Source organism: Talpa occidentalis, unplaced genomic scaffold, assembly GCF_014898055.3.
Source record: "Talpa occidentalis isolate TD23 unplaced genomic scaffold, MPIMG_talOcc4v2.1 talOcc4.6, whole genome shotgun sequence".
NCBI classification, from domain to species: domain Eukaryota; kingdom Metazoa; phylum Chordata; class Mammalia; order Eulipotyphla; family Talpidae; genus Talpa; species Talpa occidentalis.
Genome location: NW_023604972.1, coordinates 9,395,093 through 9,411,506, shown reverse-complemented (window position 1 = coordinate 9,411,506; position 16,414 = coordinate 9,395,093). Strand labels below are relative to the sequence as shown.

Genomic DNA, 16,414 nt, shown 5'->3' with positions numbered 1-16,414 from the left:
AAAGGGAGGTAGATCAGGATCCCAGAAGCTGGACTGAGAAGACAGCGGCCCCAAATGACTAGCTCATGAAACATGCAGAAAGCAGAAAAGAACAAATAGTGGCAAAGTTGCAAAGTTGGAGTTTTCATTCTAGCTGCAGGTTGGCGGGGGTAACTCTTCCAGTCCCACAAAACAATGACAAAGGATTTTTTACTGGCAGAGATTCCAAATCTGGCAGTCTGTTGCCAAGTCCGTGACCATTATTTCAACCGGTTTTACATGCACACTCTGCCTTCATGAAACTTGCATTTTAATTGGGAGAGACAGGCAACCAGGAAAGTAAAATATTCAGGATGATAAATGATGATGGAGGCTAAAGAGAAAAATGAATCAGTGAAATGAGAAGAGGGCCCGTCCCGCTTGCTAAATCTGTCACTAGGAGCCTGTTAGTGCAACTCTCTGCCTCAGTATCTTCTTTAAGATGAAGTTATTGGAACATCAGTGGCAGCGATCACTGGGAAGTAACAAAAGAATGCCAAGTTCATCTTCAAAGGCGGGCAGAAAAGAACAGATTTATCAAGCCAATGCAGTACAAAACAGTGTTTATCTGACCACATTGGTACAAAAACTCAATTAGAATTAATGAAAAGTATTCTATGGAATGGCTGTGGATGCTATTTGAATTAATTGGTGTTAAGTGGGGAAAGTCAAGAATGAGAGGGGGTCTATATAGTCAAAAACTGGGGGGAAACAAATTTTTGAAAGTTCAACAGATGTCTTTATGGTGTGATGCCTTGGGTACTAGCACAATAGTGTACACTGCAGTCACCAAAGAGGATGTGACTTTCATTACTTCCCAACACATCTGACCTCAAAATACTTTCTTCTTGGATCACTAGAGAGAGCACTTTAGAAATCACTGCTTTGAAACATACTTAGAAAATAATTAGCATAGCAATAAATGCAAGGCACTGAAAAAAAAAAAACATGCTTGAGAACTAGGGAGAAGAGCTTCACTTAAAAAAAAATCTAAACCCGAATCATCCTATAAAAATATAACAAAAGTGAGTCCCTTAGAATAGCCATCACATTGATAATGGGAACATAAAATTTGGAAATAACTAGCTTACTATTAAAACATGTTAATCTACACTTTTAATAGTGTTTTTCAATCAGATCATATACTTGAGAAAATCAAGCAATATCTGGACTCAAATGTTGTTTTAAATTCACTCTTCTCTCTTTACGTTAGCATATGGTTTCTGAATGCAAAGAAATGGAAGAATAACTTGCCTATTTTAAAAATTTTCAGTCATATTTATAGTTCTTTTTAAAGCCCCTGTCATATTTAAAGTTCTTCAGCTGATTTTGATCTAATATCCATTTGGGTCAACAGAATGAGCTGTGATAACTCAGAATAGAATGAAAAATAATGCTAATAAGATTGGTACCGCCTATTAAACAATACTTCACTAAGATTGACAAGAACTAAAGAAAAATTATTTCTAGAACCCCTTAGGTGAAAACTCCTGTCTTGAAATATGATGACTGATATACTTTGTGAATTTTAATGCAATTATTGTAGCTGTAAGTGTTCTTCTTGTTCATACAACTTCACTTTTCAACACTATTTGCTGCAGTAATTTCCTGAGTCAACTAAATTCCTGAGGATTACATGGTGGGTGGGGAAAGGGAAAAGGTATTTCCTTTTATCAAATGTAACTATGTCGCTTTCTCATTCCATCACGTTCCTGTGTAATAAAAGAAGAATCCAGGGTGGTCACTTGGAGTACCTGATTAACAACTTTCCTTGAAACTATTCATTAGGTGTGGAATTCATTCCCCTTAAAGAGAGGGAAAGAAAATCACACCAACTCAGAGTGTACTTGCCTTTTAAAAACAGTCTCCAGATCTAACTTGCCTTCAGGGTATTCAGGTTCTATACATTCTATTCTCCTCAAAAGGTCAGGAAAATAAATTTGTGCAGGGTACACAATGCATTGACTAGGGAGAATTTAAAAAAATAATGGTTCCCTGCTCGCAAACCTGTTACAATCAAAAGTGGTAAGAGATATGAACCTAAAACCTGCAGCAACCAACTTCATTATTCTCCCCGGACCTGCCTTGTTTGATTTTGAATTCACTTCTTCATAGGCCCATTAGCGATGTTTGCAAGGCGGGTGGTTATTGAAACACTTACCTCATATTGAGGGCTTATCAAGTATCAGGATAACCACTTAATAATGCGTAACTATCAAATCTCCTTTAATCGTTTATATTTTTCCAACCTAAGTGTTCAAACAATTTACATGTAATAGCAAAGCCATGCAAAATGTAAGCAGGCTATATTTATCCAGTAAAGAAACTGCCTTTATTTTTTAAATTGCTAATAGGACAGAGAACAATCTCAAAATCACTCATCCGCAACCTAATTACCTAATTCCTGGTTTATTGTCATGAATAATTCCATCATTAAAATTCTTGTAAGTCCTGGGACAAGTTCTCCATTAATTTTTGAAAAGGAGTTAAAGCAAACCTTTGATATCTTTCTACCTCCTCCGCTCCCCTCAAATTCGCTGCAGCATCCACCCCCGATGACGTTGTGCTATTCTGGTGATGTGATGGTGACCACAAGGAATGTGGTCTCTTTAACTGATCCAGGATATACTTTTATAGACAATGAAACTGACCCTCAAAAAGAGCTAGGGACTTAACTAATATGCCCCTTGACTTCTCCCCCCGTGTTATTTCCTCGCCACCATGTACTTCTTCCAAATTCAAGCTATATTTAGTCTCTTTCAAGCTTAATTTCCATCAAACATTTAGTCAGAAAGAATTTATTAGCATACATGTTATGATCACAGAATATGTCACAGCACATTCAATGAGACAGATAATACAAGTAGCAGAAAATAAGATAAAGTTAAATAAATAGCACTTACTATGTCAGACATCATAGTAAGCCTTGTTCATTAGTGAATAATGCATCCCACACAACATCTCCAAGAGGTAAATTCTACCATCTTCCTCTCATAAGGGGAACTGAGGCAGCAGGCAAGATCATTCAGCGGCATTCCCAAGGTTACCCAGGCGGTCTGAGTCAGCAGTCTGTACTCATAACAACTACATTATAATGAATGATCATTTAAGAGGCAAGTGAAGCAGTTGAGGACGTTTTGATAGAGGAGGTGAGGTTAATATGAAGATAAGTGATGCTACTATAAGCTGGAGACAGAAAAGGAGTCTAGAATATACTGGGAATTTCCAGGCAGTAGCAGGAAAATCTGCTTGCTTGGCATATAGCATATATGCTGTGACAGCAATGAGAACCGCTAAAGAGGTAATATCCAAGTAGATTACCGTGCATTTTAAAAGTCAGGCAAAAGAATTTTACACAAAAGGGTAGTTTTCACTAACCTAATCACTGCAGGGTAGAATGCCCAGGATTTCTAAATATCCTGCCTCCCAAATGCATTATCTGTGATGGTTTCAATAGATGAACTATCCACTACATAGTTTGTATTTCAAACAGTTATTTCTGTTTTTTTAAGAGGCAATCCTGGAGACCTTATCTAAAATAACTCCCGTAATCTTTCTTTTCAGTTTCTAGTCAGAGATCCCAAATAACATATAATATCTTAACACTGACTTTATCAGCCTAAGAGCAGATCAGTGGCTTTTGTAGGTAAAAGTCACACAATTATCTGTTATATGACATTTTCTATCATTTTTCTAAACATTTATTCTTCAAGTATTTTGAAACTCAGAGTTTTTATGTTTCTCTCTCAGTATCCTCACCACACACACACAAATACACACACGTGCACACGCACACCCTGGAGGACCTGGAATTGTGGTTGGCATGTAGCTAGCTGTATGATGAAGAATATGCAGGCTATCCATATGTTAAACAAACCCATCTGTCCCTCGACTCTTTCTCTTTTCTACTTTTAACTTCCAAGCACTATTACGTAAAGGAGACAAACATTGCAATATTTCTGCTGTGGATTTCTGATATTACTAGAGTGTGGCTGGAGAAGCAGCTTTCAGAAGAAAAAGATCACTCCAGGTTTTAAGCAAACAAGGAAATTCTGGAGAAAAGCTGAAACTTGATAGAAGTAAGGAAAGAATATAGCAGCATACAAAGTGCCCACAGAAAGGGCAGCAGCATTTTGTGAATGAGAATATAATTCTTAGTTCAAAGCAGGGTTGTCTATTAAGAGATTTTAATAACATTCAATCCTGTTTTCCCATACATAATACAGAAAGCAGGTTTTATCCTGAGGCATTTGAATTTAAACTTTAAAAAGGGGGTAACTTTTTTTTGTTTCAGTATGAATAAAAAATAGTGCACTTTGGAAAAACAAGCCATTTCAAGTGTTTCACAGCAGAAAATTTAGTATGTCAGTTAGATAATATCCACTGTTTACCCAAAAATAAAGTGTTTGATTAAGACATATTTTTCATATAGTAGTCTAAAAAACCTTTTAAACTGAACATGTTTTAAAGCGTAATTCACATTAATATTTTAGGGAAAAAAAGGGTCAAGGTTAAACTGTTTGTCTTCCTTAAAAAGTTTATAATGTCTTGTGTGTGTCTACTTACAAAAAGAAATCTCAATGAAACTTGGATATTAAAACCTCCCAGGAAACCAACAATAAAGGCAGCTAAGAATTTCACAAGTTTTTTTTTTTTTTCCTTAGGTGTTAATTAAATGATCATTTAACACTGAAATGTAAACACAACATTTTCATCTCCTGACAGCACAGCCTATTATAAATCCGGGTAATAAAAGTCTGGGTGTTAACGCTCTGAACCAAGTTCCCACAACACTCTGAGATGCCTTGTCGTGTCTAAGGTTAAGCATCTAGACACAAACAAAGCTCGCGCCTACTCGACTTCCAGTCCAATTTTCCCATCGCCCAGTGACCTAGGTAACACTTTGAGCAATAAAGAATAAATTTAATTTCTCCAGCATTTTGTGAGGATTAGGAACAATTGTTGGCTTGCAATGACTTTTTATCCTCGGATTCTTTTTCTTCCAGAGCATTCCTCGGGCCCTAAAAGAGAATTCTGATGGTTTAAGACATAGAACAAACAGAACTTTAAATTAGGCTTTTTTCAATCAATTGGAACTGTTGGAGGGGAAGCAATCAACCTTTTTCTGTGCTGTTCTCAGCTATTCACATACTTCAAGCTTTAATCTTTCACGAGTAGCAGAAACCTATCGTGACGAGCAAAGCTATCTTTTCCCATTCTGCTTCCAGACTTACTTATTTCACTTTTCTTTAAGTTTTTTTTTTTAAACACTTAAATAAGGTTGCCATATTTAGCTGTACACATTCATTTGGTGGACACTTCAAGGGGCACACATGTTCTCTTAATAACATTTTGTGCAGAAATGTTGTGCCCTAGAACTCGGGGGGGTCGGGACTATCACCAACAGACCATTTCATTTTTCATAACTTCCTTCTCTAGAATGTAGGTTCTTTTGGCACATCTGCCCAAAGTGTATTATATCACCATTGATCAAATATCTTATGGGTAATACTCTATGTAAAGAATTCAATGATAGCAACTAATTTTGTTATGGGCAACAGGCAGTGAAGGGACAAACACGCACCACAGTCATTCATGCCAATGTACTTATAGGAGCTATTGGCCTGATGATTAAAACAAAGTAACTTCTGCCTCAAACTTATTCCATTATCAACTACTGTTTAAATCCAAAGTGTTAAATTGTTTATAATTCACACTGCATTTTAACACAATATTTTCTCTAAAAATGCACTTAAAGGCACATATGCAGGTTATTTACAATGACAGATTAAATCATATTTGTATGTTATAAGAACAAGGGCATAGTTATCTTATATTTTTTTAAAAACTGAAACTGTAATTGGTCATAAAAATGTTCTTTAGCAACTTAGTGAGTCTTCTGGAAAACCCGCAGAATAGTTACCCACCATTTGAGGGGCTTACTCAGCAATTTTTACCTAATGCTTATTTTCCCTTCATGTTGTCATTTAGGACATCACGGTATTAAAGCAACAATGTAAACATGAGGGCTGACATAAATATTCCTGAGTCATCATCTCTTTCCTTCCACCTCTAATTCATTTTCTATAGAAATTTTAAAACTGTATGAATCATCACTGAAAAAGGGTGAAGAGATCTCAGTAAGGGCATTCTGGCTATACGGTGTCTTCTGCAGCTAAGCAAGGAGGAATAAAATGGTACAGAGGTACAGTTTTATCAGTTTGTTGTGGCAAAAGAATGAATGTGGCTAAGCTTACGCACCTGTTATCATACTGAGAATGATGCAACAGGGGGTGACAGAACCAAGGACAGTTGCTGACAACAGTGGCAACAAGCAAAGATAGCTGTGTGACTTGTCATTTTCCTTTGCAATGAGAGGACAATAATAATACAAATGTAGTTTCTTTCCTACATGGAAAGTTTAAGATGCTCTTTGGAACAGAGTCTGAATTATGTTTTGAAATACACTTGGGAGATAAATATTATACTCATTTCCATTTAACAGATAAAGAAACTGGACTCCAGAGACTCAACTGATTTCCAAAGAGAGGAGCGCCACCAGCATTTCATGCCACCTCTCTTATAAGATCACTGATTTCAATGTCTTAAAAAATGTAAATATATTAAAAATAGTTCAATATAACTAACACCCTATAGACAGTTATTTCTAGAAATAATATTTACGTAAACATCTATCACCAAATTATATAATCTTGAAATTGCAGTGGCAATTTTATAATTTATGAAGTTTAAAATATTCCTTGATGATTTATATTCAATTATATCTTTCTGACACGAAACCTATAGACTTAAAGTCGTGTTTCAGAGAACAGAGTCACCCTTGATGAACACTCATTGATTGGCTTATTAGCAGTGGCTGAGGTCCACAAATATCATATACTGTGCGAGGTCCCTTAGAATCCAGTTTTTCTCCCCAATATCTCTCATAATATTCTCCAAATCCAAGCTCCACAGCATGAGTACTGACTGGCAGAGATAGATATGTTTCCATTTGGGAAAGTGGCCATTGAAGCAAGCACACTTGAATGGTAAAGACTTCCTTGCACTTGACTTTCCTATGTCACCAAGTAGACTGCGGACTTTGCACTCACACAGTCTATCTAATCTGCAGGTTGGCCACAGCTGAAATCTGCCAATCTCTGGCTTTCTCCAATATAATGTCTTCTGCTCTATTTGAAGTAAAAACCATCAACACAAGGCCTGGCAAAATCTCAAATGCAATCTTAATCTTCACTGGCTTTATAACTATTAATCATAGAATTACATGTTGATTTCAAAATAAAACCAAAAGTAGATCCTACCCATTAACTTGTCTTCTTCTTTCCCATACATGTGGTAATGAATATTCTGCTGGATCTGATACCCCTATTACAAGTCTGTGTTTACTGATTTAAAAATGAACCTTACATTAAGTAATAAGAATGTCTTTAATTGAAAACTGCACAATATCTCCATGCTCTACGTGGCAAGAGCTGAGTCCCTGGGACCCAGTGATCCAATGGTATTAAGGAAGGAACAAGTGACTTCACAAGTAATAAAGTACTCAGTGTTGGGACCACTGAATGTTCATGTGTTTCTAAGTTTGATCTTTCATTGGTCCTTTTTTTGCAAAGTTAAAAAGCCCGGTGCCAGTAGGGAAGTATCAGTATTAAGAGTATAAGATAGTGCAGCCTTCACCAAACCATCACGCTGACACAACGCCTCTGAAGGGCTTTCATCCTCCACACTTGAGGCTCTTCCCAGCCTTGGAGATCAGTGGTAGCCATCAGGGCCACTGGCTGATGAGTAATGATGTCAGTCTGGCTGGACAACGGTAACCGTAGCAACTGTAACCTGCAATTCCTGCGCCACTGCTGTGGGATTTATTGTGGCAGGGGCCAAAGGGGCCAAGAGTAAAATGAAGCAGGAAACTATGGCACCTGACACCTCTAGGAGCGCACACTTTAATCAGAGCTGGCAGAAATTAATTCAAGAGGAATTTCTACCTAGGCTCCACTGTGGTGTTCTGCTTTCATCCTTGAATACGAAAATCCTGCAACTAAACCGACATCAGAGAACAGGGGTATCCATTTTAAATAAGCATAGTATTCTGTTCAAGGAAGGCAAATTTTCTTAGGTGAAAAACGGAGCACTTTTTTTTATTTTGCTGTGTCTACCAAAACCCTTCTGTGCTGAGAAAATCTAAAGGGACTAAACATTTAATTAGCCAAGTTATCCTTTAAATTTAATTTGGCTCTTCATTATTCATATGCCTTCCAGTGCTACTCTCTTCTCATTCAAGTTACACACCCTGAACCCGACAGAGATTTAACTCAATACATCAAACACTTACTGAGAGCTTCTAAAGGTCAAGCCTTATATTAGACCCTGGGGGTATTAAAAAAATGTTTTTGTAATACATGTGCACCAATATTTATATGCATAAACACAGAGAAAGGAAACTAAGGTAATAATAATTGACAGTAAGGATACTAATGGTTCTATCTGGTTAAGATAGTGGATTCCTACTTGCTCTTTTATTATTTTTCTGAATCATAGAAACCTCTGTAATATGCGCATATGTAACTCATAACTATTAAAAAAAATAAGGTCCCTTCGATGGGAGTGATTGAAAGGGAAATAAACTCTGCTTAATTGCATATTATAGTTAGAAAATTAATTTTCCCCTAATGAACAAAAAATTAAGTTCCCCTCTACAAAAGTCTCAATTATTATCATCAAAACAATTTTGAGAATCTGAGATGCTATCTGACAGCAAATGAATTTGGACCTGACCAAGCAAATTAAGTGGTCAAAATCTAATTGCCTCAGGTCATTAGTCACTGCACCACAAAGAGAGTCCTTGGCTTTAAAAATACTATTTATAATGCTAGAGAATTTATGGCTCCAAAGCCCAGTGTGAACCAGAAAGAAAAACTTTTTATTTAAGAAAGAAAATTAATCACTGGAGCCTATGTATTTATTTTTGATGGTTAGCATTGCTTTGCCTCAATAGATACAAGTGAAAAATAAGCTTTTGCATGTGCTCTGGATACATTAGCTTATGTTAGAAACCTGAGTAAATATAATAATACTCAAAGAAATAAACTGAAAACCACAAAACAAATATTTATAACCAAATGTTCTACCACAGCACTACCATTGAAATCCCTCTTGAATAAGCCCAGATTAGTAGTTGCAAAGTCAAGTTGAAAAGTGAGAATCACTAGTGACTCACCTTTAAGGTTACATTTATCAGAAAGATTAACATATGCTACCCAGACACATAACTGCTATGCATCAATTTCCATCAATCATAATAGACCATCTCACACATCACTGAAAGCTGTCAGTTAACCAGCTCTTGATTGCTCTGAAAAATCACTTTCTCCACTTTGAAATTGACAATAAAAATAAAACCTCAGTTTTGGAGTAGGAGAAAGGAAAGGATGGAGTTTCTACTTAAGTTAAGAAAACTATGGGCTGTCTCTTAACCTCCAACCCCTCGCCCTTTGCTTTGCTTTCCCTTTACTTACACTTTCCATCTGTCAACAACTGCTTGTAATTTTATTACACTGTCCTGTAGTTGATGCAGAGTTGGTATTATTTTACAGAGTTCTGTTAATGGACTGGATAAATGGTAATGCTATTTAAACTAGTCTCCTGCTCCAACAAACACAGCTGCAACTGTACTACTATTTCTGAGCAAACATCTTGACCTGAACATGCAGTGCTCTCCCAATCCGTCCACAGAGAAATTGGAGCAGACAGCAAAGGAAAAGCATATTTGGCCGCTAGCAGCAACCAACCGTGTCGGATCATAATTCATATACAGTGTACCCTCTTTTCTTTTATATTGCATTTAGGGTCCCCCCCAAAAAAACATGTGCTTCTTCACCTGGCATCTCATTTTCAGTTAAGAGCCAAATGGTGACTTTTCATGATAAAAGTACAATGAAGAGCTGCATCAAGTTCAGTACATGAAACTAGCTCTAACCAAAGCAAAAAAATGATAAAAATGAAACATCAGTGTATGAATTATGTATTTAACAAGTTAACTTTGTCGCTGTTTGATGCAACAGGGGAAAAAAGCATTAAGGAAGAGTGAAAGGCACAATAAACTTAAAAATGAAATAAGAGATAGAAGTTAGCATTATGAAACAATTGATAGAGAAAATAAATTCTAGATTTGTTTCTTTCTTAAATTCTAGAGCTGCATGGCTGTGCCACCCTACTCAGTGGGCCAGCTTACATTGCCCATGCAACAAACCAAGATTCTCCCTGTCCCAACATACTTTTCTTGCTATTTATCAAAAGTCCCATATCTTTATTCTTTCACTCATTCTTCCTGCAAAAGTTTCATTTTTAAATGAAATCATTCTCACATGTAGATTTGTGCACATTTTCCATCTGTGAGAACATTTGTTTCAAGAGAACGACAAGGCACCTGTACCCTAGAAAGAAAATCTGAACTTGTGTCCTTCTGGTGGAAATTACAGCAGATGAGCAGTCAGCTTCACAAACTTTTTTTCCTTTATTTAGTAAAGGCTCTTCAGCAAGGATGTTGATTCATTAGCAATCACCATCATCAAAAAGTTGTGACAGGTCACTTATAACTTATCCTCTGAAGAGAACAGTCATCACTAATCATTGCTAAAATCTCATTAGAGTCAGCCGACAGCATCTCAACAAAAAATGATGAAATCTACACCTCTGTGTTTCTCTGTTTCCAATCAATATTAAACATCAAGTCACTAAGATCTCACTCATTTCAGGATTTTGATACCATTCAATTTCCTCTTGCAACTAGTCTTATCTAAGAAACAAAACTTTATCTCCCATCACACACCCCCAAAGGACCCTCTGAGCCAACCAGACACATCAGAGCTCTGAACACATTTTCTAGCTACTTGTTGCCCAGTTTTTAATATGCTTTTAATTCACTAGCAAAGGCTACCTTATATTTTTATGGGATCTGTTCGTTTGATTCACTTCTTAAAGTTTTCAAGTCTCTTTCTTTCATACAGCAGCTTCATAAAGTTTTAAAATCATAACAAAGCATAAGAAAAAAATTCTCATGGTCCACTGTGTGATAGTTTCAAAGAGGACAAAATGTGAAAAAGAATATAATCTGTACTGGATACCACCACCTGAGGCCTCCTAAAAAATTCAAACAGGGCCTCCCTGGTGGCACAAGGGGTTAGGACGCAACCTATGAAGCAATCTGCAGCCTCTGCAGCACAAGTTCAATCCCTGCCCAGGGAGCTACCCACATGGCGCAGCAGACCTCTCCTGACTCGCCTGCTGCTCCCCTCAGTAGTATACGTCACGTCAGTCAATCTGCCTATTCTGTTCCCCACTCTGTCTCTGGTGAATCCTCTCACCCTCCACACCTCTGGCCTGTACCCCAGTTCTTGTATGCATAAATAAATAAATCTTAAAAAAAAATTCAAATACTTCTAGACTAAGAATCAAATATTCTCAAGAGAGATTTAAAGTTACTTCCTGCACACCCCCCTTCAGCTTCATAATTTTAATTCTAGATTGCAGTCATTCTGTTTATCCTATATCTTCACAGCTACAAGGAAAACACAATTTCCTAGAAAATGGGGACTGTTTTTATATGTGTAAACAATTAATATAAGTAGTAGTTTAAATAGTACTTATTGTATATTAGCATTAAATTTAATTCTACAACACACCCTCAATCATCAAAAATTAAAGCAGTAAGTAGAATACTATTAAAAAAAAAATCTCTACGACCATCCTCAGAAACTATGCTCACATACTTAAGTCTCAAATTATATAAATACCTATAATCTTTCTAACAGTGTAAATATTATTTCCTTGGTAAAAATAGTCCCCAGAAAATTCTTGTTAAAAAGGCAAACTTGAGGTTTCTTTATTTGACTTTTAAACAGTAATTTCAATTGAGCCAATCAGCCGGCAGGGAATAGGGAACACAAGGAAGAGGAGAAATCCTGCTAGGTGCCTTTGGGAAAGGGCAGGAACAGTAACAGAAAAGTCACTCTGGAGAGAAGACCTGGTGTCAGCTGACAGCCCCCTAGTCTACTGGGAAAACTCCCTACTGTGAGCTATGGTATCAAAAGGACCTAGCAGAGACCCAGGGGATGGGATGATATCTTCCGACTTCTGGAATTGACAACAATATTGATCTAGCAGGCTATGAAGCCTTTGCCACAAAATCAAGTTCAAGAAAAAGCAATCTGCTCACCTTGCCTACAAACATGACCATGTGGGGCTTCCCCAGCATCCAGGCCGGAGCTGTGGTGAGCAATCTATTCTACCTATGCCACAGTCTCTTCTCAGCACCCATTAATATCAAAAATCACTGCTGTTGATTTTCCCAATTCTTTGTAGCTTATTTTCCATCTGCAGAAGATCATTCCTATAGCTGCAAATCTAATTTTAAATGATTTCAGAAATGTGTCTTCACTAGTACACCTGAGGTGTGTAAATAAGCTGACCAGGGAGGGAAAATTGATTCTGCCTAAAACCCACATTAAGTTCTTTCCAAAGGAAGGAGCATTCCCAATTGTCATCCCTGTCACATTTCAATATGAAATCCTTGCCTAATTGCAGTCATTCATATTGCAGATTTTGGAATTCTGGCTTTAAAAGGAACATTTAAGAGGAAATTTACACCCTTTTAAAATACCTTATAATATTTCCAGACCAGTAAACTACTTGAGTTCAGAAACAATATCAAAAAGCTGACATTAAGAACTCCAAACTTTACAAGAAAACACTGCCAATTTCCTCTGGAGAGGAAGCAGCACAAGCTTCCCCTTCGGAGCTTAATCAAAAGTTTCCCAAAAGAAGTAAGGCACATCTCTCATCGGCGAGTCACCAAAAAAGAATATTACACAATTACAATAACACATCAATCAGTAAATGCTAACCAAATAAAACAATCGGAACCACTGGAAAACCAATTAGAAATTTCCATACCAAAAAAAGGGCATACTTTTAATCCATTAAACTATTGGGGAAGCGACTCCAAGAAAGCACAGGGAAACAGATCCAAAATACATGCAATAAAACACAAAGCAACAATAACCGTTTTGTCTACTTACAGTCTGTATAGCTTCGCAGTCCCAAGAAACAGCAATTCAGGAAACAGCTGAAGGTGATTTCTGTTTAAACGCCTTTTGAGAAAAACAAAAACAAAGTGTATGTTACCTAGAAAATACCCGGCAGTCAGATTGTGATGTAGTAGTGTCATGCCTCACCCTGTATTGCAGGAAAGAATGAAAAGACATTCAAGAGAATTCAAGCATTGCAAATCAAAAGTCGGTTACACCTTTTGTTACATGACTCCTTAAAGCAATTTTCCATTATGCTTACTCAGAGGATGATTACTGCGGCCTAAACTCTAAAATCACATCCCATGCAACATCATTCAACCAGAATATACACAATGAAACAAGATTTCTTGAGTCAGACTCTGGTGTCTACGTGAGGTGAGTTAGGGAAACAGTAGAAACTCCACAGTGACTGGCGCCCTAATATAATTTAGACACTGTCCCACAGGACCTACATTTTCAGCCAAGTCTTTGTGGGGAGATGATAATTTCAATTCCATTGGTTTTTCATTTAGTTTCAGGGAAATCCATGCAAGCGGTATTGGTGTAGTTTGTTTCCATAGGCAAAGTCAGAAGAAAACCAGCAAAGTTTAAGCCACAACTGAATTTGAAGCTGAGTTGCAAGTAATAGTAGTGGGGAAAAATGTTTAAATAATGATTTTTAAATGGTTAACTGAATTGAAATGTTTTAGAAAAGAATTTAATAGCAACTCTAACTCAAGCCCCAATGCTTTGTAACTAAGTTCTTTTGAACTACACAAGTGTAGGGGCAGGAATGACACGGAGCAGGTTTTCTATGATCCAGCAGACCGGGTAAAGGAGGAATCGGAGTCCTCAGTGGTTTTGCAGGCTTTTATTGGGATTACTAGGTACACGGCAGGCAGGGGTGCTGGGGGGCTGGGAGGCTGGGAGGCCTCCCAGCCCCCAGCAAGTCTTCACTCTATCTGGGCTCTCCGGCCTTCTCTGCTTCTCTCTCGGCTTCTGCTACTTCTTTCTCAGCTTCTCTTTCGGCTTCTGCTGGCGTCCCCATGACTCCGCCCTTAAAAGCCCACAGCTTAGCCCAGGTGAATCCCATCTACCTATGCCCACACCCTACTCCAAGTGCCCGCCATCAGGCATGCATTCAGGACCACAAGGATCCATCATCTATCCTGATGGCGGGAGGGCAGAAAAGCCTGACATTTTTTCCTTACCCTATAACAAGCATGCTGAAGAGTGGGCAAATTCATCCCAGTCCCATCAAAATACGGAATTTACCATCTCAGTAAAAATAGGTAACTGTCTCTCTCCGCTTCTCCCAAATTTAAATACATTGATGACAAGTCATGCAAAAGGTACTTCAATGATTTATAATTTGTTATAGCTCTAAAGGGGAGAAAGGAGGTCAGGGATCTAACATCACCCTGGAAAAAGTGGAGATATTTCTGAAGTCCTAAAGATAATATTAAAGAGCTAGGAAAAGGGGGCATACAATCGCGACATATTTAAGTGATCGCCAGGTGGAAGCAGAATGATATATATTTTGTCTCCAGCAGGTAGAAATGGTACCAGTGATTAGAGTGTTTAAGATCATAAGGTAACTGCTTCCAAGAACAAGAGACATTAAGAAATGGAATGATGGATCTGTCAGGGGAAGCTCTCAACTCCTTATTCAATGCAAGTGGACTCTGCATTTTTTTCTTTTCCTGCAAGGATGTAATAAAAAACTGCCTGCTTGATGTGAAAAGTTGGACCAAGTGCATTTCAGAACTTCTTCCAACTCTAAAAGGCCACAAGGCAATGATGGTAATCATAAAATTTGCTTGATCAACTCCTACTATTAGGAAGTTGGTCAGCTACAGAAACATTCCCAGCACTTAATAAAATGTATGCTCATAAAAAGTACACCAAGACAATTAGAGGAAAATGGTAAAATTACTGAAAGGGTGAGCTTATTCCTACTTATATTAATTCTAATGAATGAATCACATAACAAGGTTAAATTTAAAGGAATACCAAAAGTTTTTATTTATTTTTCATTGCTGGGCATGATTCTGAGGAAAGGGTACTCCCAGAGTCTACCATTCTAGAACTTTAATGAAATATAACCAAATTATGACCTTATTATATTTACTCTTATAAAGAAAATAGACACATTCACAATAACAATCATCAGAATATTTTTAAGGAAGCAATCATTCTCCAAAAGAATTCCACTCTTCAAAGAACCAATCCCAATTTGTAAGAGGGCAGAGACCTGGGCTTTTATAATGTTTCGATTTATAAAGTTTTAAAATCTGAGGGTTGAGGGCAGGAAAAGAGTATGCAATGAATGAAGGACAACTCAGAGGGGAATGTCTGATCCAAAGCAGTGGACACCCCCACAGGGTCCATGGTCTCCAGCCACAAAACTCACTCCCTCAAATGCAAGTCTCTGCAAAGGCCAAGTTCTATACAGACTGCCTTTCTTGTTCTCCAAATGGTACTTTTCTTACATCCTCACACCAACTTATATTAACTCATGTACTGGTCGATCTCCTACTAGGCTGTAGGTTCAAGTACAAAGACCCTATCTTTGTATTCCCTCCCTTTTCTCTGGCCCTCAGTAGGTGCTTGGGAAATAATGATTGCAAACAAACTGTCCTCTATGCATTTTGATACGGTTCAGCAAAACCTTAGCATATGTATTTTATATTTGACCAATTTTCCTCCAACGTGCTCCCTGAGGCACCTGCCCTAGATTTTCTCTCACTACCTGGCCAACACACCCCCACCCCCCAACCAAGACTGCTCTCATAGGTTCTCTACAGCTTTACCTCCTTTTCCCTCCATCAACCTCACTCTCCTCACCTGTCAACATTATCAAGAAGTTGGAAGAAATTCAGGATGTCTAAACAAATTCAGACAGATAAGGAACTAACACCTGCAACTCAATTTCTTCAGATATTGTGAGAAAGCAGCTATTTGAAATTGGGTACAAGCAGTGTCTTATTCTTAAGTATTATTAGTTATTTCTTAATTAATGTTCTCATGTTACCAGTGTTTCTTAATTCACTGCAAAAGTAATAGCTAACGTGTGTCAAGCTTACCAAGTGATGTCAGTCATGAGTATTATTCATTCTTCACAGCCATCCCAACATGAGCAGGTACCATTGTTACACAGCTCATAGAAAGTTAAACTAAAACTTGACTCCAGAATATACCCTCTGAACCGGTCCTCTCAAAAAGACACAGTCTAAACAGTACTCAACAGTAATTCAAAATAATAGCATGGGGAGATTTTCCTTTTCACCAATCTCCCCTTGAAGAAA

General features: G+C 37.6%; 1 protein-coding gene across 2 annotated transcripts in view; it reads right to left on the bottom strand.

Moving 5' to 3' along the window:
- The window catches only part of SLIT2 (slit guidance ligand 2), a 305,490-nt gene that overhangs the window by 275,676 nt on the left and 13,400 nt on the right, over positions 1-16,414 (bottom strand). For both annotated transcript variants that reach the window (XM_037530425.2, XM_037530427.2), the window contains exon 4: positions 13,116-13,187. In XM_037530425.2, the coding sequence (XP_037386322.2) occupies positions 13,116-13,187 (72 nt within the window). The remainder of the gene's footprint in view (positions 1-13,115; positions 13,188-16,414) is intronic.